This window comes from Ahaetulla prasina, chromosome 1 (genome assembly GCF_028640845.1).
Source record: "Ahaetulla prasina isolate Xishuangbanna chromosome 1, ASM2864084v1, whole genome shotgun sequence".
Classification (NCBI taxonomy): domain Eukaryota; kingdom Metazoa; phylum Chordata; class Lepidosauria; order Squamata; family Colubridae; genus Ahaetulla; species Ahaetulla prasina.
The window spans coordinates 306,605,497-306,630,313 of record NC_080539.1 but is presented as its reverse complement, the minus strand read 5'-3'; the positions used below and the strand labels follow the sequence as shown (position 1 = coordinate 306,630,313).

The 24,817-nt window shown below is 38.0% G+C and overlaps 1 protein-coding gene and 1 long non-coding RNA gene across 2 annotated transcripts in view; one reads left to right on the top strand and one right to left on the bottom strand.

The window, feature by feature from the left end:
* Window positions 1-566: 566 nt before the first annotated feature.
* The window catches only part of LOC131187649 (uncharacterized), a 32,953-nt gene continuing 8,702 nt past the window's right edge, over window positions 567-24,817 (top strand). Inside the window, exon 1 of the long non-coding RNA XR_009152591.1 lies at window positions 567-669. This is a non-coding gene — a long non-coding RNA (uncharacterized LOC131187649). The remainder of the gene's footprint in view (window positions 670-24,817) is intronic.
* The window catches only part of CCDC9B (coiled-coil domain containing 9B), a 79,100-nt gene continuing 57,118 nt past the window's right edge, over window positions 2,836-24,817 (bottom strand). The window contains exons 10-12 of the mRNA XM_058162107.1: window positions 23,402-23,501; window positions 8,731-8,788; window positions 2,836-5,130 (exon numbers count right to left, since the gene is read on the bottom strand). Of these exons, the coding sequence (XP_058018090.1) occupies window positions 4,426-5,130; window positions 8,731-8,788; window positions 23,402-23,501 (863 nt within the window). The 3' untranslated portion in view covers window positions 2,836-4,425. The remainder of the gene's footprint in view (window positions 5,131-8,730; window positions 8,789-23,401; window positions 23,502-24,817) is intronic.

Genomic DNA, 24,817 nt, shown 5'->3' with positions numbered 1-24,817 from the left:
GGCCAAAAAAATGCTTTTAAAAGTAAAAAAAAAAGCCTCTGATGATCGCACGGCTTAGCTGGGATCGTCAGAACTTTTTAAAAGCATTTTTTCTACAACCTTTTCAGCCGAAGAGATTGTCAAAAAATGCTTTTAAAAGGTTCCAGCAATCAGGCAACTCAGCTGGGATCATCAGAACACTTTAAAAGCATTTTTTGACAACCTCTTCAGCTGAAGAGGTTGTAGAAAAAAATGCTTTTAAAAGGCTCCTCTGGTGATCCCAGCTGAGTTGCCTGATCATCAGAGGCTTTTAAAAGCATTTATGACAACCTCTTTGGTTGAAGAGGTTGTAGAAAAAATGCTTTTAAAAGTAAAAAAAAAGTTGGCCACACCCATCCAGTCACATTACCCCACCACCACCAAGCCACACCCACAGAACCGGTAGTAACAAATTTTACATTTCACCCCTGGTCTGGCCCCACCCTCCTACCACTGCCGTTCCCTATCCTATATTATCTTGTTTTTTAGCTCAGCTGATTTGCATGCCAGAGCCGATTGCCGCGCCTCAGCTGAGCTAAACAACAACTCAGCTCACCAGCGCTGACACTGAGAGCAGTCTTTGAGTGCTCAGATTTGGAATCCCACCACTGGTAATCTTCCCAAGCAATCATCTAGATACAAAGAAAGAAGGTATTTTTCTGCGGGCTTTAGCTTCAGTAAAATTCACATTGTGAAATGTAATTTCCAGTTGTGATGTATAAAATTGTGTTCTTTAACTTCCTGGTCAATTTTTAAAATGACATTGTGGAACACTGCATTAGGTCAAAAATGTTAGCTTTTGGGTTCCAGAGGCCATACTGTGTTTGGGAAGAATTAATGCCTTAATGAGTCACATAGTGATGCCAATTCAGCAAGCGAAGGTATCTGTGGTGGAACCACCGGCTGAAGGAGAGAGGCCCCCACCAGGGGTAGTGTTGTGCCTCGCCCGCCCTCCTCTCTTCAGCCGGGCCCCTCCCATCTCCTGCTATCTGAGCCAGAGACTGATAGTGAAGAAGAATGGCCTGGCATGCCTCCAGCCCCCAGCCCTGGCACCATGCCCGGACAGACTGAGCAAACAAACCTCCCTACAGCGTGTGAACACGAAGCCAGCCACGAGCTAGAATTGCCGGCAGCTGAGGGCAAAAAGACACAGTGGACAGATCCCCGCTTCCAGAGAATGGAGAGGCGACGTCAGCAAAAGGAAGGGAGGGGCAGGCCTGGATAAGTGCTGAGTCATGGAGCCACACCCCATGGCCTCTATAAAGGATCTGCTTTTTGGCATTCCTTGAGTCAGGCAAAGTCTCATCTGATTGCTGAAGTCACATCTTGGATTCCTGCCTGCCCTGAGAACTCTGACAGGAATTTGGCAAAGCTGCAGAGGCTCGTGGCCACGCTTGATACAGACTTCCCAGACCTGGCCGTCAGAGGAGGAGTGGGACACGACAGGTAGTAAAGAGACTTTTCAGCTGAGAGTCTGTTCATGGAAGAAGCATCTGAGATCAAACCCATAGTTCTATGTCTGCCATTTACCAATGGAAGGCAGGCAGTCGGGCGAGGTTCTTGTAATAAAGAAGATCAACAATAAAATATCTACTTGGGCCTAACCATGAGTAGTTCTGGTAGCTTGCGCCTGACAATATTCTATGTCTGATTCGACCCCACCCCCTTTCATTTCATTAGAATGAGTTAAACCTACTTTAGGATTCATAACACAGATTGCCTTTGTAATTCGTGCCCTACAGTGGTGGAAACCATTTTGGTTTGTGGGGGCCACAAAGAAGAGCTTTTGGTTTTAAGTTAACTATCGTGGCTTCAGAAAAGAGTTGTGGTGGTGCAGTGGTTGGAATACTGTACTGCAGGCTAACTCTGCATTCCACTGCCAGGAGTTCGATCCTGACCAGTTCAAGGTTGACTCAGCCTTCCGTCCTCGGAAGGAGGTTGGTAAAATGAGATTGTTGGGGGCATTATGCTGACTCTGTAAACCACTTAGAAAGGCTGTAAAGCACTGTGAAGCGGAATATAAGTCTAAACGCAATTGCAAAATCAAATTTACTGTTTAGGTGCTTGATCTTTTTTTCTCACTCACAGAACATGAATGACTTTCCCTTCACTAGTCTCTAAATCACGTTAAAATGCTGAACAAATCAACAGTTAAAACTATAAGTCACTACTGTGTCACATTTTATGGGCTATGTGAAGGAAAATACTTTTTTTCCTCTCTTTCCCTGCCATGCCATTGCCATTATTCTCTGAATATGACACAGTCATTTTTTATACCTCACTTTTCTAAGAAGCTTTCTCTTCCGTACAGCAAGGGGAAAGATTGTTTGGCTTATAATGTAGGAGAGACACACAAACAAAACATGGCAAATGTTTGGCCCCATGGGTGGGAGCAAATGATTACACATTTATCACGATATCATCTCCCATATGCTCCAACTTTTGAATTTGTATCAGATCTCATGACACAGATACAGTATATAATCACATCACATCATTGATGTTATGACTGTTATGGTACTACTGATACAAAATCAATAGAGAAAACTTGACTAGATATAAGCAAATCTATCAGTTTCATTTTTTTCTTGGTTACTTCTTATTAACCTGTCAATTTCAGCTTGTCTCGGTTCCTTGTTTTTACAAATATATGAATTTCTGTTGAATTTGAGATTTTTCTAAGGCAACACAAAAATGTTTGACTCCAAAACATATACTTTTTTCCCCTAATTTTTTTTTAAAAAAATTTATTGACTTTATTGTATATATTTTTCTTCTAAAAGAAACTCTTTGAGTTCTTTTGTCTACTGGGCAGTTTAAACATTTAAATAAATAAATAAATAGAAGTGAGAATGTTATATGGAGACTTGTGGGATTTTAAACAATATTTGGTAAGGCCTACCTATGACCTCTTATGGATGGAAGAACTGAAAGTTAAGCAAATGTGCATTTAGTCTGCTAGGAAATGAAGTTGGGGCCTTAGCTTTATAAGCCCAGGGGTGCAACATGCCAGCTAGGCAACTCATTTTTTTTTCTGCACTTAATTTTTCTGCAAAAAATTAAACTAATGAATTAGGCTCAAGAATGAAAGCATTACATTTTTCTACTTTAAAAACAAACCACTATTAACAGTTCTGCATATGCAAGAACTCTACTGAAGGGTATCAGTTTGAAGAGAAATGGCCATCTTATGTGGAAATTAAAAAATATGTAAAATTACTGCCGGGATAGCTCAGGCAGTAGAGAAGCCTGTTATTAGAACACAGAGCCTGCAATTACTGCAGGTTCGAGCCCGGCCCAAGGTTGACTCAGCCTTCCACCCTTTATAAGGTAGATAAAATGAGGACCCAGATTGTTGGGGGGGCAATGTTGACTTTGTAAAAAAAAAATACAAATAGAATGAGACTATTGCCTTATACATTGTAAGCCGCCCTGAGTCTTCGGAGAAGGGCGGGGTATAAATGTAAACAAAAAAAAATAAAAAAATAAGCTAGACATTCTATCTAGCCATAAAATACTAATAATAAAATACTAAGTAATTTCTAAGCAGTCAAAGAAATACTAATATAATCTAGGTTTTAAAAAAAATTAAGGGAAAGCATTTTTCTTTTGATTCTCACATCTGATTCTTTTTCATGGAATATTTTCCCTCTGCAAATAAGCAGAACAGGCCAAATATAAAGCTTAAAGCTTTTTTAAAAATCATTTATTTAAACAATCCCAGGTTTAGAAGAAAACTCAAAAATCAACTAGTGCAATCTTCACCAAAGCAAAAATTATTGCAACAAGAACTCTTGACAGAAAGGCAGCCAACCTCTGCTGAAAAATCTTTTAAAGTTTTCATTTCCACTTCCATCAGGAAGATCTTCCTAATATTTGCCCTACTGATTTGCATCTTGCTCTGCAGAATAATGATTCTTCTATCAGTTATCTCCCAGGCTTCCATAACTTGACGTAATTATCCTATAACCTCTTGATGATATGTTCTCTAGGATAAGCATATACATCTTTTTCAGATGTCCTTCCTAAGCTTTGATCTCTAAGTCTTCATCATTGTTGCTGCCTTCTTGTGGGCATGGTCTTCATCAAACTTGACATATCCTTGAATAAATATTCTGAATCTGTAAACCGTATCACCTCAGTTTAAACTAAGTAATAGCATACTTCCTCATCCCTCAAATCTCGGTGTTCTTACAATAGGCATATTTACTCAGACCTTGAATTTTGATGGTTCGTATCAATAGGGCTTTAAAAAGAACATTGTGGGAGACTGCACCCCATATCTTTTAGGTGTCAGTAGGTTGCCTTCCCTGAGCCTTAAGATAGTATACACTATAAAATCTATATAAATGAATAAAATGCCATATGCTACCCTTCAGCCTGCTAGGCTCTCAATTCATCCTTAGATTAATTATGTGCTTCCTTATTGCATGACTCAGGTTTTTCTTGCTTCAAGATGCACATTTTTGTTCCTTCTGGTGCACATTCATTCCTTTTCCCTTGAATTTCTCCAATGGAAGTCTTGTTTTCCTCCCCATGTGCAAGGCAGGCTATGTTATTCTTTTCTATGTTATTCTTTTCTGTCCCAAGAGCCACCTGCTTCTTCAGGCTTCCAATATGGATTTCTCCTGTTTGTCTCATTATTGACAATTCCTGGCCTCTGCTACCTGTTTCCATCACATCTGGCAGCTTGTTAAAATTGTCAGCAGAATTCTGCTCAGGGTGCCTTTCGGAACATGTGTTTTTATCTAAGCAATTTTCATGGATTTCTTGAATTGCGTCCCTACAAGCCTTCACTCTGGAAATTTCCTGACAGCTATTCTTATAGTTACTCTTAGGAGACAAATCAGGGCCGGATATTGCCTTATTGAGTTTGAGATTTACCTCAGTCTCATCTCTACTGATATCCTGGGTAAGAGCCCTTCTAGTTTTTTCATTTGGGATTTGGGCTTCCCTTGAAGCTGGGTCCATTTCACTTCTTTTGGTCTGTGGCATGGGAACATTAGATTCTTTGAGCTTTATACAATTCTCTAGACCGGGTAGGCAGTGGTGCTCTTTCTCTACTTCACCGACCAGAGTTAGATTCTTTTGTTCTTCCATGTTAATTGATTGCTAAAATCACAGGAGAAAAAATAAATAACTTGAATTAAGTCTTATTGTGTTATTCATTTAAAGTAACCCACTCAAAACTATTGGTGATCTACTAGAAGTGAAGTTTGCCCTTATTACTGAAGTGAAAAACTCAAGTAGAGCACCCAAATTTCCTTATATCAAAGTGCAAGTGATGATCGTTATCATATTGAATCTCCTTATTCTCCAACACAGTGTGCTAAATAATTTATTTGGGAGTTTTATTTTTAAAATTTATTTAGAAATAAAAATAAATATGGCTGCCCATCATAAGCATATAACTGGATGGTAAACAGTATATACGGAGAAGAACAGTGATCATACATTCATAGCAACTTATCTCAAAATGCATATGCAGAATTAACTAATATGGTTTAATCATATCTTCACATCAGTTGCAATTACTGGCACTATTCCATAGCACTATGGCAGAGTAGACACTGGTGTCCCATGACTTCACCAGTTACAACAGATTTGGCCAAGTTATCAGTAGTGGGATTCAGCCAGTTCGCACCACTTCTGGAGAACCGGTTGTTAACTTTCTGAGCAGTTTGGTGAACTGGTTGTTGGAAGAAATCAGCAGGGCAGAGAACCAGTTGTTAAATTATTTGAATCCCACCACTGCAAGTTATTTGGAAAGAATGATATTATTTGTTTTACATCAGGTACCTGCCACTTTTTCTGATCCACTAGGGCAGCAAATTTCCCTAATTTGTCATCACCTGCTCAGTGGAAAAGTTGGCAATAATGTCCCATGCTTTAATGTCTTACTTGCTGCATTGTACACTATATGGAGCTATCCTTGTGGGGAGTCCAGAAATTTTAATTTTTTTGCAAAAGACAACTAATTGCTAACTAATATATGAATTCAGAAGCATGTTACACACACTTATTACTGAAGTGAAAAACTCAAGTAGAGCACCCAAATTTCCTTATATCAAAGTGCAAGTGATGATCGTTATCATATTGAATCTCCTTATTCTCCAACACAGTGTGCTAAATAATTTATTTGGGAGTTTTATTTTTAAAATTTATTTAGAAATAAAAATAAATATGGCTGCCCATCATAAGCATATAACTGGATGGTAAACAGTATATACGGAGAAGAACAGTGATCATACATTCATAGCAACTTATCTCAAAATGCATATGCAGAATTAACTAATATGGTTTAATCATATCTTCACATCAGTTGCAATTACTGGCACTATTCCATAGCACTATGGCAGAGTAGACACTGGTGTCCCATGACTTCACCAGTTACAACAGATTTGGCCAAGTTATCAGTAGTGGGATTCAGCCAGTTCGCACCACTTCTGGAGAACGGTTGTTAACTTTCTGAGCAGTTTGGTGAACTGGTTGTTGGAAGAAATCAGCAGGGCAGAGAACCAGTTGTTAAATTATTTGAATCCCACCACTGCAAGTTATTTGGAAAGAATGATATTATTTGTTTTACATCAGGTACCTGCCACTTTTTCTGATCCACTAGGGCAGCAAATTTCCCTAATTTGTCATCACCTGCTCAGTGGAAAAGTTGGCAATAATGTCCCATGCTTTAATGTCTTACTTGCTGCATTGTACACTATATGGAGCTATCCTTGTGGGGAGTCCAGAAATTTTAATTTTTTTGCAAAAGACAACTAATTGCTAACTAATATATGAATTCAGAAGCATGTTACACACACTTATTACTGAAGTGAAAAACTCAAGTAGAGCACCCAAATTTCCTTATATCAAAGTGCAAGTGATGATCATTATCATATTGAATCTCCTTATTCTCCAACACAGTGTGCTAAATAATTTATTTGGGATTATTTTAGACGTTAGTATTCTTAAAACAATCAATAGTTTAAAACCTAACTGCCTAAACTATTGCCTCGACACATTAAAGTCCAGATGTTAAGGTTAGTAGAAATCTTAAAGATGTCTTCATTTTTTAGATCTGTTTTTCAGATTTAAAGAGAGAAATCTTCTACTGCATTGCTTTCAAACTGTGAAATTCCCTAGGGACTTTCCACTTTTACTGGGGCTTTTTAGATTGATATAATATTTATGACTTTATCCATTTTTAATAATGTGTAATATGTGCTTTATATATTTTTACTAATATTTTATTATCTGCCTTGTAGCTTAAAAAAGGTGGATGTGATTAATTTTAATAACAGCAGCAGAAATAGCCCCCTTGCAATTCCTTTTAAATTGTAATTTTATTAAAAATTTCACTTATAAAAAAACAAATACAAACTAAAAAAATAATAAAAAGAAAAAGTATGAAGTGCAAAAAGAAAAGGAAAATAGAAAAGAACATGGTAAAGAAAAAGAAAAAATATACAAAGAAATGACTTCCTTCTTCATCACAACCAGCACAGACATTGCTTCCAAGAAAGAAATAGAGAAAAGTAGACGACTCCACTAAAGGTGGACCCAATGACTGTGGCAGAATGAAGAGCTGGTGAGTAGAAGAGCTTCTCTCTGGACAAGGGGAGGACTTGAGATCACCCACGAGACTCCAAACAGGAGCTTCTTGTGAGGAGACCACAAGACAGCAGTCTCCAGCAGGTTTAAAGCTTTGGGAGACAAGGGAATAGATACTGGGAGACTTGTTAACTCTTTTCAGCTATTAGAAACTTTTGGATCAACAAATCTGAAAACAGTAGATGAGTTTCCTTCAATCCTTAATGAAGGTTTTCTTTTTAAAATCATGATAGGATGGAACTTTGATGATTGAATAGAGGGAGCTAAAAAAATAACCTAAATTACACTTAAAGGAGATTGAACACCTGAAAGATATTTTTGAACAGTGGACCCAGAAGTTAATTTTATGAGTGTCTGCCTCTAAAGACACTGTCTAAAAGATGTTATAGAAGAGGAACAAATTTTACCAGACAAGTCTTTGACTGATCTATTTCCATACCAGTCCTGACATTTCCCAGTGTTCTGTTTTCACTCATTCATTTCATGATTTATTCATTCTGTTTATATGCCAACTTTATGCCAAAAACCCCATGTTGTATTGTACCACCTATGCAATATATTTCCACAAAAATATTGGGATAAAAAAACAATGTGATTGTGTCAATGATATATATGAACTCAGACATGAAACCAAGATTTATGGTTTAGCATTATATGTGAAACAAACTATAATGGGCTGTTCAAACAAAAAAGAGAGAAAAGGATGAATGCTGATATTTTCACAAATTATGCATTTACTAACATATTTCCATGTATGTTTGGACTTATTTTTATAATTTAAATTGAAATGTAACGCATCGTACCTTAGTGACTAAGACCAGGACCAAATACTCTTATGATTGCTAATTTTATTGACAAAACCTTCATAGCCCCAGCAACTGTCTTTATTCTGAATTTTGCCTAGATAACCTTTAAAATAAGTTTTCTTTGATGGAGTCAAATTGCACTAAGATTCAGTATCTTGGATTCATAACCTGTTGGTTTAATTATGTTTTGTATGAATCCAGCTTATTCATTACAATATGACTCAAAACAAACCACACCCTAATTCAGCTATGAATCCAGTTCAGGTATTATATTGTCTGGGCAAATATTTCATTAACTCACCTGATTATCAAGTTCATCTTTTAAAAAGGGCATTTCGTCACCTTCCTTAACATCCCATCTGCAAAAGAGCAAAATAAAACAGGGGACGCTGTTCAGTTTTCACAAAGTAGAATACAAATTCTGGTCTTGGTTGGAAGGTTTTGCTTCTGGATTATCCGTAAGTGAAAAAATGTTCATTGTAGCACAGCTGAAATCTTGGAAGTTGACTCTCTTTACTTAGTCAGTAGTCATCCACTCATCTACATAAAGTTCTAGCTTGCCTTCACTTTATCTAATCCATGATTGATAAGGAAGTCAAAATAACAGGAGAGAAACCCTGGAGTAGATCACTCTTGTAGGAGAATAATGACAATTATCCCATCTTACTCTGCAAAGCGACTGTGGGCAGCTCCTATTTACCTATTTATTTAGGTAAAACCAACTGTTCATATTTAAAAACATGAACTTGAAACTGTCCAGAACAAAAACAGTTGAATTGCTTTTAACATTTGGGCTCAAATTGACTGAATTACACAAATATATAGTTGAGTATACATATATGTGTGCTTGTGTGTGTACATGTAGACACATGCACTTCCACACACACACATCAAGCCACAGTAAATCTGTGAATTATAAGATTTAAAATCTAACTCATCTGGAATAAATCAAACTGGTAATCAAGCTACTCAACATATATTTAAACCAGTTGTGCATGGGCTAAAAACTGAATAATTGTTTACATTAAATGAAAAAAGCCTGAGGAAACATCATCTAGAGCAAATATTATTTATTATTTATTGACTAGATAGCTCTATATCCTACCCTCCTATGCACTCTGCATTTGCACTCTGAGTTCTAGAGAAACATTTTTTTCAGAAAATGAAACAAATCCAGCGTAAACAAAACACATCTTTTCTTGAGATTGTGCAGAAGCCAGATGAACAATCATGGGGGGGGCGGATTTAACTATTTGAAGGATTTTCAGTCTATATCATGTGAATGCCCTGCATGATCCAAGGCATCTTTTAGTCTTGGCTTCAAAGTCCTGCAGAGTCCTTCTGTGAAATTCACCTTAGACTGCATTCATTCAAACAGCAGAAGAGGTGCTGAAACTGTTCCTAAACCCATCTCACCTCAGGCTGCCACTGAGTCATTATTTTACAATGAAAGTCTAGAGGAGGCGCTTCCATCATTGCATGTGTTCTTTCACTAAGCTACTTCTTTAAAAGCCAGGTGACTTATGGACACACACAAAAAGAGAAATTAATCACTCGTAAGTTCCTACGTGCAAAGAGGGTAATGACACCTGCTACTCAAAATAAAAGCATTTATACTAAAAGCATACAGAAAAAAAATAAATGAACACTTAAATATAAGGACCCTTTCTTCTTCCTCAGATTGTCCTGTTTGGTTGTCTTTCCCGCCTGCAGATATTAGAAAGCAGGGAACATTATGTGCCAATCAATATTCTCCCAGCATCTGACCAATAATTCAACCAATTGGGTTGCCCAAATGACTGCAATTCCTGGAGTAATGCAATTCCTCTCATAGGGAAAGGGAGAGGAGGGGAGGGGAGGGGAGAGGAGAGGAGGAATGTGCTCCTTCCATATTTCTAGAGTACAGTGCATGCATTTGTCTATAGAAATACAGATAGACTGTATATACTGTAATTTTGTTGCTTGTATCCTTACGATTTATATTGATATTGATTGTTTCCTGATTGCTTATTTGTAGCCTATGACTATCATTAAGTGTTGTATCATTAAGTGTTAAATTTGTACCCTATGATTATAATTAAGTGTTGAAAGTGTTGTACCTTGATGAAGGTATCTTTTCTTTTATGTACAGTAAGAGCATAAGCACCAAGACAAATTCCTTGTGTGGCCAATCACACTTGGCCAATAAAAAATTCTATTCTATTCTATAGAAATATCAGAGCTATTGATAAAATGTCAGAGGTGGAACCTCCACAGTTGTACGGAAAATCCTGTTGCTAATGAAAGGATAGCATGCCAACAATTTTGCATCTAAGTGCCTTTTCTAATAGGTGTAACCATGGCTGCACATTGCTAGAATGAAGGGAAGTGAAATATATATATATGCTACACAATGCTTACAAACAAATCCTATGGACAGAAGGAAAGTTGCCTGTGAAGGGAATGTAGAAAAGCCAACTGCCCAGGAACTGCAAAAATTCCAGAGCTCATGCCAAAGGAAGGAGAGGAATAAAGCTAGAAAACCTCCCCATCTACAAGGCACAACAGCAACAAAAGATGCAGCAGCTGGATGAACACTTATCTCCTCTCCCTTTCCTTGGAGTATCGCAATAGGAAGGAGGCAGCTATAAGAATTTGCAGACTCAGACCAGCTAAATCCTCTTTTAGTTCTAAAGTGGAATTTAAAGACCTCTAAATTCCAGAAGCTCATCTGTATTCATTAACTTTAAGCTGGCTGCAAATTCTATAGTGTATAGAATTTAGTTTTTCCAGATTGCAGTCATCTAATTTATCTCATGCGTTAGGATTATGCTAACTAGGTTGCAAAAATCTGGATCACAGGATAACAGCACGGAGTTAGACCGTTCTGTTTCTCTTTGTTGCCATCTAGGGGTAGTTCAGATTTTTGCAACCCAGACATCATAACCAAGCTGAAGAAGAGGAATGTGATACAGAGCATTTTCTATTACACATGTGTCAATGTATAGTGAGACAAAATCAGCAACTGAATTCACACTTCCTGTCCTGGCAGATAACCGTCAATAATTGTTATGTATCGTTATGTGCAGTTATGTGATTGTTATGTAATAGTCAGCTATGTTTCCAATTAAATGGTACATAAGATAAACTAGGAAAGAGTAAAACCTCAATTTAACAGAACATGAGAAGCAGGTGTTCACTAAACTAACTGTCTGTTAAATCCAAAGTTTCCTTCTCCTCAGAAGGAAGATAAGTAGATAACTAAAGCAACATTGAAGCAGGATAGCTGGGGCCCTGCTCCTTTTCTACGTCCGAGGCCATTAGAGTTGAGCAGTTTATAAGGTAAAGGTAAGGTAAAGGTTCCCCTCGCACATGTGCTAGTCGTTTCCAACTCTAGGGGCCGGTGCTCATCTCTGTTTCAAAGCCGAAGAGCCAGCACTGTCCAAAGACCTCTCTGTGGTCATGTGGCCATCATGACTAAACTCCAAAGGTACATGGAACACTGTTGCCTTCCCACCAAAGGTGGTCCCTTTTTTTCTACTTGCATTTTTTATGTGCTTTCAAACTGCTAGGTTGACAATTTATGTATTCAAATAAATAAATATGTATTGCGTTGCGATGCACACAAAAAGAACAGAGTTTTTACCACAGTGGCACAATGTTGCTTTCGTTGTTCTGACAAAAGCAATGAGATCTGGAAGTGGCCACTGCTTTACCACTTTTTCCTTCCCTTCTATGGGTGATTTGTCTTAGCACCAGCCCTAGGAATTGTGGAAAGAGTCTTCTTTCTTCAAATGCTGCCAGGAATAAAATGTTGGTCAAAGCAGGAGCCTCTCTGATATGTTGCCTCCCTATTCTTCTCAGCATCTTCCAAGGCTCCTTTCTTGACCTAGTCTTGCCTCCATTGGATCTTCTGCTCTTAGCAAGAACTCAAACATGAAGAGAATGTAGAATCATACCTGGTTTTTAAGGGAAGCATTGGCTACTATCTTGCCTGAAAAAAGTAAGAAAAAAGAAAAAAGTAAGGTTCTACATTTAGGCCAAAAAAACAAAATGCACAGGCACCGGATATGTGGTACCTTGCTCAATAGTAGTAACTGTGAGAGGGATCTTGGAGTCCTAGTGGACAACCATTTAGATATGAGCCAGCAGTGTGCAGCAGCTGCCAAAAAAGCCAACACAATTCTGGGCTGCATAAACAGAGGGATAGAATCAAGATCATGTGAAGTGTTAGTGCCACTTTATAATGCCTTGGTAAGGCCACACTTGGAATATTGCATTCAGTTTTGGTCGCAACGATGGAAAAAAAGATGTTGAGACTCCAGAAAGAGTGCAGAGAAGAGCAACAAAGATGATTAGGGGACTGGAGGCTAAAACATATGAAGAACGGTTGCAGGAACTCGGTATGCCTAGTTTAATGAAAAGAAGGACTAGGGGAGACCTGATAGCAGAGTTCCAATATCTTAGGGGTTGCCACAAAGAAGAGGGTGTTAAACTATTCTCCAAAGCACCTGAGGGTAGAACAAGAAGCAATGGGTGGAAACTAATCAAGGAAAGAAGCAACCTAGAACTAAAGAGAAATTTCCTGACAGTTAGAACAATCAGTGGAACAACTTGCCTGCAGAAGTTGTAAATACTCCAACACTGGAAATTTTAAAGAAAATGTTGGATAGCCATTTGTCTGAAATGGTGTAGGGTTTCCTGCCTGGGCAGGGGGTTGGACTAGAAGACCTCCAAGGTCCCTTCCAACTCTGATATTATTATTATTATTATTATTATTATTATTATTATTATTATTATTATTATTATTATTATTATTATTATTATTATTATTATTATTATTATTATTATTATCTGCTTTTCCCAATAATAGAAGAGTCACTGTTTCCAGAAAAGCTGCCTGGATGAAAATTCTATCCATTGTAGCAAAGTTTACTAAACTTTACTAAACTGAAATCCACACTGTATATCAGACATTAATACAATTGAGCGAGTCCAGAGGTATTTCACGAGAAGAGTCCTCCACTCCTCTGCTCACAATAGAATACCTTATGCCACCAGGCTTGAAACTTTGGGTTTGGACAACGTAGAACTACGCCGCCTATGGTCTGACCTAAGCATAGTACATAAAATCATTCGCTACGATGTCCTACCTGTCAATGACTACTTCCGCTTCAACCACAATAATACACGAGCACATAATAGATACAAACTCAAGGTAAACTGTTCCAAACTCGATTGCAGAAAATATGACTTCAGCAACAGAGTGGTCAATTCCTGGAATACACTACCTGACTTTGTTGTTGCATCCCCAAACCCCCATAACTTTAACCTTAGACTGTCTACTGTTGATCTCACCCCAGTGCCTACCGTCCCTGTCCTACTGTCCCCATTTATTTATATTCATTTCCTGTTCATATTCATGTTTCTGTTATCTCATATATGTTTGACAAATAAATAAAAAAATCAAATAAACTGAGATTGATTAAAGCAAGGATTTAATAAATATAACATCTACTCAATTTAAAGTAGAACAAAGTAGTACAAAATCCTATGAAGTCCTACTGTGAAATTCACTTTAGACTGCATTCATTCAAAGAGGCAGAAGAGGTGTTTGTTTGTTTATTTATTTATTTATTTATTTATTTTGTCGTAACAATACATACAAGCATTGCATAAAGGATTATATAATATATAAACATATATATGAGGAGAAACAAGGTACTATAAACATATATATATATATAGGGGAAGAAACAATAGGACAGGAATGGTAGGCACGTTTGTGCTCTTATGCACGCCCCTTAGAGTCCTCTTAGGAAAGTGGTGAGGTCAACCGTGGATAGATTTTGAGTAAAGCTTTTGGGGTTATGAGAAGAAACCACAGAGTCAGGTAATGCATTCCAAGCATATATAATTCTGTTACAGAAATCGTGTTTTCTGCAATCTAAACTGGAGCGGTTGACATTGAGTTTAAATCTGTTGGTAGCTCTTGTGATATTGTTATTGAAACTAAAGTCATTGACAGGAAGGACATTACAACGGATGATTTTATGAGCTAAACCCAGGTCCTGCCGAAGGCGACGAAGTTCCAAGTTTTCTAGACCCAGGATATCAAGTCTGGTGGAATAAGGTATTTTATTGGTTTCAGAGGAGTGGAGAACTCTTCTCGTAAAATACCTTTGGACACGCTCAACTGTGTTGATATCAGATATATGGTATGGGTTCCAGACAGGAGAGCAGTAATCAAGAATTGGCCTAGCAAATGTTTTATATGCTCTGGTCAGTAGCGTGGTGTTTTTTGAAAAGAAGCTACGTAGAATTAAGTTAACAACTCTTAGAGCCTTTTTTGCTATATAGTTGCAGTGGGCTTTGGCACTTAAATCGTTAGATGTAAAAACTCCAAGGTCTTTGACAGGGTGGGGGTCATCTGCAAGGCAATGTCCATCAAGCATGTACTTTGTGATTGGGTTCTTTCTTCCAATATGCAAGACTGAGCATTTACTGGTTGAGATTTGTAGTTGCCAAATTTTAGACCAAGCAGTTAGATGATCAAGGTCCTTTTGAATTGTGGATGTATTGTCAGTGGTGTTGAAAAGTTTGACATCATCAGCAAAGAGAACACAGTTACTTGAGATATGATCACAAAGATCATTTATGTATATTATAAAGAGAGTTGGTCCAAGAATGCTACCTTGAGGAACACCACTCTTGACAGGAACAGGATTTGATAGAGCATTACCAATTTTAACTATTTGTTGTCTGTTTGACAGAAAAGCAGATATCCAGTTGTGTAAGGGTCCTGAAATGCCATAGGATTTTAATTTTAGAAGAAGTTTATCATGTACTACTGAGTCAAAAGCTTTACAGAAGTCTATGTATATTGCATCTATTGATTTACCTAGATCAAGATTTGAAGTCCATAGGTTTTTACAGTGGAGAAGTTGTAAATTGCATGATAATTTTTTCCTGAAACCAAATTGTTTACTTGAGAGAAGGTTGTGTATTTCTAAGTGCAAGGTAATGGATTGGTTGATGATGGATTCCATTACTTTGCAGGCGACGCAACATAGGGAGATTGGTCTATAATTATCAACTAAGCTGGGGTCGCCTTTTTTGAAAACTGGAATGACTGTGGCTAGTGACCAGAGATTGGGAAGGGAACTGGTTGTGAAAGTTTTATTAAAGATTATATTTAGGGGTTCTGCTAAATTACTAGAGAGTTTTTTTAAGAAGTAAGCACAAAGTCCATCAGGTCCAATGGATAGAGATGGTTTCAAGTTACAAAGAGCTTTACCAACATTTTCTTCTGTAAAATCTATATTTGTTAAATTGTCATACGCATTGCTTGTACGATTTGGGAATGTGGGATATGTGCCATCACTGTTGACAAAAACTGAGCCAAAGAATTTGTTAAAGAGGTTTGCTTTAGTTACTTCGTTATTGTATTCATTGCCGTTAGAATCTTTTAGTGGTGGCATGGATCTAGAGTCTTTAAGCTTGTTGTTGACAAAATTATACTGGAATTAGTGCGCAGAAGATCCTCTTCTTGCTTGGTGTGGTAATTTGTGCATTCAGTTTTTATTTGGTTGCATATAGTTCTGTAGCGATTTTTAAAATTTGCTACATAGCCCTTTTTGTTTCTTTTCCAGAGGGTTTTTTTTTTAGATTGAAGCTTTTTTATTGATATGGGTAGTTTGCTTTTCCTAATCTTGGTGGTAGTTTGGGGTACGTATAGTTTGATGACTCTGTTGATTTCGAGTAGGAAAACTCTATAGTGGTCTTCAGCAGTTATACAGGATGAGAACAGATTTAGCCAGTCCAGAGATGAAAGATCATTGTTTATAAGGTCATAATTGGCTTTTTTGAAGTTGTTTGGGTGGGCCATATTCTATCATTTAATTATAAGACAGAGACCTGGCTGAGCAGAAATTTGACAGATCAAGATATTCCTGGTATGTAGGTTCATCGTTTAGATTTTTGCTTTTCAAAAATTTCCTTGAGGCAAAGAGTGTACATAATGATAACAGCCACACAACATAATTTTTAAAGATTCTGTATCCTTGATGTATAGCAACAGTCTCAAACCTTTCTGTCTTGGTGGACCGGTGGAGGCAGCAGCAGTAGTCCAGGGGGTGGGGGGCGGAGAGGAAATGGTTTTGCATGCAGACAACACTTTAACAAATGCGCCTGTGCTTGCCAATAAACTTCTGCAGTCCAGTTCCAAACTGGCTACGGTCCAGCACTGGGTCAGAGGCTGCGGGTTGGGAACCCCTGCAGTACAGCATTATTTTTAGGCACTGTCAGATAAAAGATGCCAACTAAAGGTAGTAGACTTAGTTGATGCATCATGTTGCCTTCCCTGTACCCAAATTCAAGGTGAAGATAAATACATTGTCACCCGGGTAGAGTTATACCAAATTGACCATCAGCCTTTATATATAGAACGACAAAGTTTTAGTTTGTTCTTCATTTCATAAAGTATGATCTTTTAGAATAGGCAAAGATAAGATCCAAAGTAGTGATCTTCTGATGCAGCGTATTTGGTTTCTAAGTCACGAATTATATTTACATCACTGCTCAAGTTTATTAAGAGAATATTCTATTAAAATTTATTCCCAGATAAATGTGTTAGGATAGTAGCCCTAATCTCAATTTTGCTCTTTCAAAAGATGCCAATCTTTGGTGACAGGCCAATTTCAGGAAAATAGAAATTTGTCTGCTTTTTTTACTCAGTTGATACAGTTCATCTTCCACTTATTAACTACATTAACTACATTAAGCTGTTACAGAACAATTAGATTCTAGCTATCTGACTTTCCTATTTTCTAGTGTGATCAGCAGCTGGCTTTTCTTCCAGTCCTTGAGGCACACATGCAGAGCTATTTTTAAAATAGTTTAAATACCAATGTTAACCAGCTGCAGCTCAGGATTATTAGCATTTATACTCCGTTAATAAAAGCAAAAGCACTGTTAGGTATAAGCCATATAACCTATTTTTTTCTAAAATTCTTAAAGGCAATCCAAAAATGTTTTTCCTCCCAATCTTATAAATTTGGGATAAGTGGAGAGAATTTTCAAATAGGATTCCAGCTGTGCAACCCACTGAAAATTCCTCCTTTGCAATGAAATTTATTTAAAAAATGCTTTGTTAACTCTTAAAATGTGTTTAATGTAACAAAAGCAATCTCTCACTTATTGGTCACCTCTGATCATAATAATCATCATCTTAAGGTTGTAGATGTAATTTGGAACTTGGAGCATTAGCTCACATGGGAATTGCAGCAAACGAAGAGGCATTTTTATTTCCACAAACTAAGATGTCGTGTGTTACTCTGGTCCAAATAAACAGCAACAGCAGAATCTGCTGTTGTTGCAGAATTATATGGACTGGGTCCTTAACTTACATGGTAAATAAATTTCAGAGCCAGCTTCTCGTCAGCAACAGCAATTATAAGAGGTAGTTTTTATAAGATGAGTCCTTATAAAATGGCCATTTGTATTAATTAAAAAAACGGAGGTAAATGCCACTACCACCCCTGCAGCTTTCTCTTCTAAAAAGAAATGCTATAATTTTGCAGGACTCCTAGTAATTCAGATCTAGGTTGATATTCTAAATTGGGCAGTCAATGGGCTCTGTCCTGGTGAATGTACACATTGGACAGGAATGGGTCTAGGACTTTTCGCCTTGAACTTTTGGCACTGCCTGTTTCTCCACCAGGGTTTTGCCTCAGCACTTTGGGCCACAGCTCCTCTATCCCAGTCCCTTCACCAGCCCATTCATCACAGTACAGTTTGTGTCAGGCTTTTGGGCACACAGGACAGTTCAAAGCCAATCACTGCAGGGGCTTGAGGGCTTTGGGAGTAGAGCAGGGGCTGTAGTTCAGAGGGAGGCTCTGTCAGTTCGGAGCCTCCTGAGGCATCCGAGAGCAACGCGGGGGAGGGATCCAGCCACAAAAGTCGGGGGGGAGGGAGCTTTAGAGGAAAATTCCCAGAAAAGGGAAGGAGTTTACTAGGCCTGCACCGATTGGCTGGCTTCGAACTGTCCTGTGCACCCAAAAGTCCGACGCGAACTGTACTGCGACAAATGGGCCGCGGCAAAGGGACTGAGACAGAGGGGCCGTGGCCCAAATGCCAAGACATAATAACATGGAGGCGAATCCCTAGTGGAGAAACAGGCACCACCAAGAGTTTGAGGCACAAAGTCCCATTCCAGACAGGAACTGCCATTAACCATATAGCAGCTTCTCATAGCTTGTTACTCTTCTTGGGCAAAATCGATTGCTGCCTAGATAGTAATCTCCTGCTAGCTTTAAATCTTCAGCCTTTGAGTCAGGAATTATTTCTATTTCTATCTGTTCCAGCCAAACTTAGATATAAGATATTAGATTTTCCTATATAAAGTGGCTGAGAAAAATTAATTCTTTATTTATGGAGAGACTAAATTCTTTCTGGAAATCAGAACATCCACAACTGCTCGCTAACCAGGCCAAGATATCTCTAAATAAATAGTTAATAAATCAATAAATAAATCAAATGCCCCCTCCCCATTTCAATAATTTGTTTATGAGTACAATTAAACAAAGAAAGATGTTTTTGCTTTCTTTTTTTAAAAAAATAATATTTATTAAATTTCCAAAAATTAAAATACACAGTACAAAAAAATAATAATACACAAAAACAAAAAATATAAACAAACAAAGACAGACGCATCAAAATTATAATACTAGTAACAGCTTTTCTACATCAGTAGTGTTATGTCTGCTGCAGCCCCCGACTCAGAGAATGAGGGGGAAGAGCCGACAGGGCTTCCCTCTGCAGGTCCTTCCCCTCTGGCTCCGCTCCAGGTCCCAGAGACAGGCCAGGTGGAGGAGGAGGAGCTGACACGGCCTCTTTCCCCCGACCCCTCCTCCTCCTCTCTGGCAGAGCTCCAAGAGCCAGTTGAGGAGAATCAATTGTGGCTAGATGCAAGGCAGCGACGCCGAGTGAAGCGTGTGCAGCAAAAGGAAGGAAGGGGCCGGCCCAGGGAGTGCTAGTCACGGAGCCACACCCCACAGGGTATAAAAGTGGGTGGAGCTGCCCTTGGGCTCCGTGGCGGACAAAAACAGACTTTTGGGAGCTTTGGCTGTGCTATTTTGTGATTCAGACTTTGGCTTCTGTTTATTCCTGAACTGCAATTACGCTGATCTGAGGAGAACTTGGCAGGCAATCGCAGGTTCGTTGCCAGAACTGTTATCTGTCGTTGGAGTAAATTGCTGGCAAAGATAGTCAGCTCACGTGTCTTTTTGGTTGTGGTTGGGAGGGGACAGAACAGGTATCTCTATTCTATTTAACCTCTATACACAGATTCTACTTCTAAATATCTCTATCTTAAACTTACATTCTTGTTTAAATTATCTTAACCTCTATTCAAAATTCGGTCTCATAACAAAAATCTCCCTTAAGTTTTATGTTTGCTCTCCAGCCAAGAATACCATCTATTTGATATTAAATAGTACTCGGTATCTTCCCTCTACTTTATTTCCATAGATAATCTGTCCATTTCTGCACATTCATATATTTTTTTATTATAATTTGGTCCTGAAGGATATCTGGATGTTTCCAATTCTGTGCTATCACAATTCGCCGTCAGTATGTGTAGTATGATATATTGTATATTTTTTTCCATTTTCCCTTCCAGAATACCCAGGAGAAATAGTTCCGGTTTTCTTTCTATCTTCTGCCCTGTTATTTCATCCAGCCATTTTTTATCTTCCCCCCAAATTTCCTAATCTTAGGGCAGGTCCACAACATGTGGTAGAATGTTCCTTGTTTGTGACCACACCTCCAACAATTCAGGAACTTGTTCAAGAACATCCTGGCCAATCTTGCTGGTGGCAAATACCATCATACAAAACATTTTGTAAAGGTTTTCTTTATAAGCAGCTGAGATGTTGTTGCTTTCTATCATGCCTACTAGTTCTTTATATAGAGATTATGTGCAGCTTAATCTAACAAGGCTCCAAGCACTAAAATAAAAACAAAGAAAATGGAGTAATATATGTCTTGAGAGTGAATGACATCTATATTCCCATAAAGTTTCATACCAATTAAAAAGCAATATTAATTACAGTTATTAACACAAAAGAGTAGTGTATTAAAGGAGGAATGTATAAAAGAATGAATTAAAACTACTACAACACCTAATCACTTAGGTAGTTTAACCAATCTTACACTTAAAAACTGGAAAAAATGTTCAATTTGAGGGTTCAGTTTTTCTAGAGAAACTCTGAGGTTCACAAAATATATATTTGCAGCATTGTACTTTAGTTGTAGTAAATATGATCAGATAGATATCCATCTGGACTTTCTAATTATTTCAAAATTAAAATTTGTGTTTGGAAACCATTAATATAACTTTATTTGTATTTATGAAAATTAATTTTTAATCTAACTTTAACTATGTTTAAATAATTAAGCAGATTTGATGCCAAATACTTTTTCAGGAGTAGCAAAATAACTCACCTAGACATGTATTTATTCAGTTTTTATAGATTTTTAGCGTTTATAGCTCTTCTTATAGGGACAATGTGAAAAACAATTAGAAATGCATTAAGTAACTCAAAACTTTATTTATTTTTATAGAATAGAATTTTTTATAGAATTTTTATAATTTTAGAATAGAATAGAATTTTATTGGCCAAGTGTGATTGGACACACAAGGAATTTGTCTTGGTGCATATGCTCTCAGTGTACATAAAAGAAAAGATACGTTCATCAAGGTACAACATTTACAACACAATTGATGATCAATATATCAATATAAATCATAAGGATTGCCAGCAACAAGTTATAGTCATACAGTCATAAGTGGAAAGAGATTGGTGATGGGAACTATGAAACGATTAATAGTAGTGCAGATTCAGTAAATAGTCTGACAGTGTTGAGGGAATTATTTGTTTAGCAGAGTGATGGCATGGAGGAAAAACTGTCCTTGTGTTTAGTTGTTCTGGTGTGCAGTGCTCTATAGCTGCTTTTGAGGGTAGGAGTTGAAACAGTTTATGTCCAGGATGCAGGGATCTGCAAATATTTTCACGGCTCTCTTCTTGATTCGTGCAGTATACAGGTCCTCAATGGAAGGCAAGTTGGTAGCAATTATTTTTTCTGCAGTTCTAATTATCCTCTGAAGTGTGTTTTTCTTGTTGGGTTGCAGAACCGAACCAGACAGTTATAGAGGTGCAAATGACAGACTCAATAATTCCTCTGTAGAATTGGATCAGCAGCTCCATGGGCAGTTTGAGCTTACTGAGTTGGCGCAGAAAGAACATTCTTTGTTGTCCTTTTTAATGATGTTTTGATGTTAGCTGTCCATTTGAGATCTTCATATATATGATAGAACCCAGAAATTTGAAGGTTTCTATTGTTGATACTGTGTTGTCAAGTATTGTGAGAGGTGGAAGTATGGAAGGGTTTTTCCTAAAGTCTACCACCATTTCTACGGTTTTGAGTGTGTTCAGTTCCAGATTGTTTTGGTTGCACCACAAGGCTAGTCGCTCACCTCTCGCCTATATGCGGATTCGTCATTGTCTCGAATGAGACCAATCACTGTTGTGTCATCTGAACTTCAGTAGCTTAACAAATGGATCGTTGGAGATGCAGTCATTGGTATACAGAGAGAAGAGAAGTGGGGAGAGCACACAGCCTTGGGGGGCCCCTGTGCTAATTGTACAGGTATTTGATGTGATCTTGCTTAGCTTCACCTGCTGCTTCCTGTTTGTTAGGAAGCTTGTGATCCACTTACAAGTCTGTTCCGGTACCTGTAGCTGGTTTAGCTTAGTTAGAAGAATGTCTGGAATGATGGTATTGAATGCTGAACTAAAGTCTACAAAAAGGACCCTTGCATAGGTCTTTGGAGACTCAAGATGTTGTAGGATGTAGTGCAGAGCCATATTAACAGCATCATCTGTTGATCTATTTGCTCGGTATGCAAATTGCAAGGGGTCTAAGAGCGGATTCGTGATGGTTTTCAGGTAGGAAAGCACTAGCCTTTCAAAGGTTTTCATGACTACAGATGTTAGAGCAACTGGTCTGTAGTCATTCAGTTCCTTGATGGTGGGCTTCTTTGGCCCTGGAATGATGGTAGAGCGTTTGAAGCAAGGAACATAGCACATCTCTAGTGATTTATTGAAAATATGGGTGAAGATGGGGGCCAATTGGTCAGCACAGACTTTGGGAGCTTTGGCTGTGCTATTTTGTGATTCAGACTTTGGCAAGAAGGAGTTATCTTGTCTGGGCCTGGAGCTTTTCCTGGCTTTTGTCTGTGAAATAGGTCCTGCACTTCCTTTTCTGTGATCACTAGGAGTTGTGAACCCAATGAAATGGGGTCAGTTGTAGGAGGCTTGGCTGTTGTTGGTGTGTCTGAGATGGGGGTTGTGGAGATAGGTGGCTGTAGTTTCCTTTCAAACCTGCAGTAAAACTCATTCAGGTCATCTGCCAGTTGTTGATTACCTTCAGCCTGGGAAGGAGGTTTGCCATAGCCGGTGATATTTTTAAGAGTTTTCCACATGTTTGCTGGTTCATTTGCTGAAAATTGATTCTTTAGCTTTTCAGAGTAGCTTCTTTTTGCTGCTCTTATCTCCCTTGTTAGTGCATTTCTGGCCTGATTGTACAGCATTTTATCACCTATGAAAAAGTATTTGGTATTGAATCTGCTTAGTACTTGGATGGGAGATGACAGGAAATTTCAGGTCTGTAGGCTAAACTGGGAAATCCACCCATCCATCCAGGAAGAAGACAATGGCAAACTGCATCCATGGTGAAGGAAGTTATATGGATATGTTAGGAAAAAATATTATACTGTAAGCTGTACATTTACAAAGCTGAACACTGAAAATGTAAAATACATGCATGAAAACTTTTGCAACTGAAATACCATTCTGAAATGGAGAGTCGATTCCTTTAAAAGAGGACACATATTAACATATGTGAAATTTTTTTAAATGTTGCTCTCTTACCTTCTGGCTCTGCCTGTCAACCTGTCTTTCCCTTTGGCTTTACTGCTCACTACCAGTAGTGTTCTGGATTCAGTGTTACTCTTCTTGCGTTGTCCTCCACCTGAAAAATAAGCCACATGGACAGATTAAGAAACAAATAGTTCAGAAGCAGACTAGGCATGCTTTAGAATAGAATAGAATAGAATAGAATAGAATAGAATAGAATAGAATAGAATAGAATAGAATAGAATAGAATAGAATAGAATAGAATAGAATAGAATTTTATTGGCCAAGTGTGATTGGACACACAAGGAATTTGTCTTGGTGGATATGCTCTCAGTGTACAAAAAAAAAAGAATCCTTAAGAATCATAAGGTACAACACTTAATGATAGTCATAGGGTAAAAATAAGCAATCAAGAAACAATATCAGTATAAATCGTAAGGATACAAGCAACAAAGTTACAGTCATACAGTCATAAGTGGAAGGAGATTGGTGATGGGAACGATGAGAAGATTAATAGTAGTGCAGACTTAGTAAAGAGTTTGACAGTGTTGAGGGAATTACTTGTTTAGCAGAGTGATGGCATTCAGGAAAAAACTGTTCTTGTATCTAGTTGTTCTGGTGTGCAGTGTTATATAGTGTCGTTTTGAGGGTAGGAGTTGAAACAGTTTATGTCCAGGATGTGAGGGATCTGTAAATATTTTCACAGCCCTCTTCTTGATTCGTGCAGTATACAGGTCCTCTGTGGAAGGTAGGTTGGTAGCAATTATTTTTTTCTGCAGTTCTAATTATCCTCTGAAGTCTGTGTCTATCTTGTTGGGTTGCGGAACCAAACCAGACAGTTATAGAGGTGCAGATGACAGACTCAATAATTCCTCTGTAGAACTGTATCAGCAGCTCCTTGGGCAGTTTGAGCTTTCTGAGTTGGTGCAGAAAGAACATTCTTTGCTGTGCTTTTTTGATAACGTTTTTGATGTTTATCCTATGATACTAGCCTACACAGGATCATGATCCTATGATACTAGCCTACACAGGATCACTGCAGATAGCCAGTGATAGGAGAATCATGTTGAATAAAATGAAAAATGTCATCTTTTATCAAATATCAGGGCTTTGGTTGAATACTTATGCCATAGAAATTCTCCCTCCATTGAGAAAATATAAATTTGGCCGTTATCTGGACCTCCTGGACATGTTCCCTGTGACTGTGTTCAGATGACACAGCAAACCTTCTCTGAGGGAGATGGATGGTTCATAAATGTGGAAAAATAAATGAAAATAAATAATATATATATATGGTAGTTTAAAAACAAACTATTGTGCCTGTGCACATGACTCCAATCCTGCCCAAAGACTCCTTGTGTGAAAAGATTTGGATTACAAGTCAAGTCACAAGACATTCCTTCCATGTGTCGTTCAACTTGCCCCTTCCAT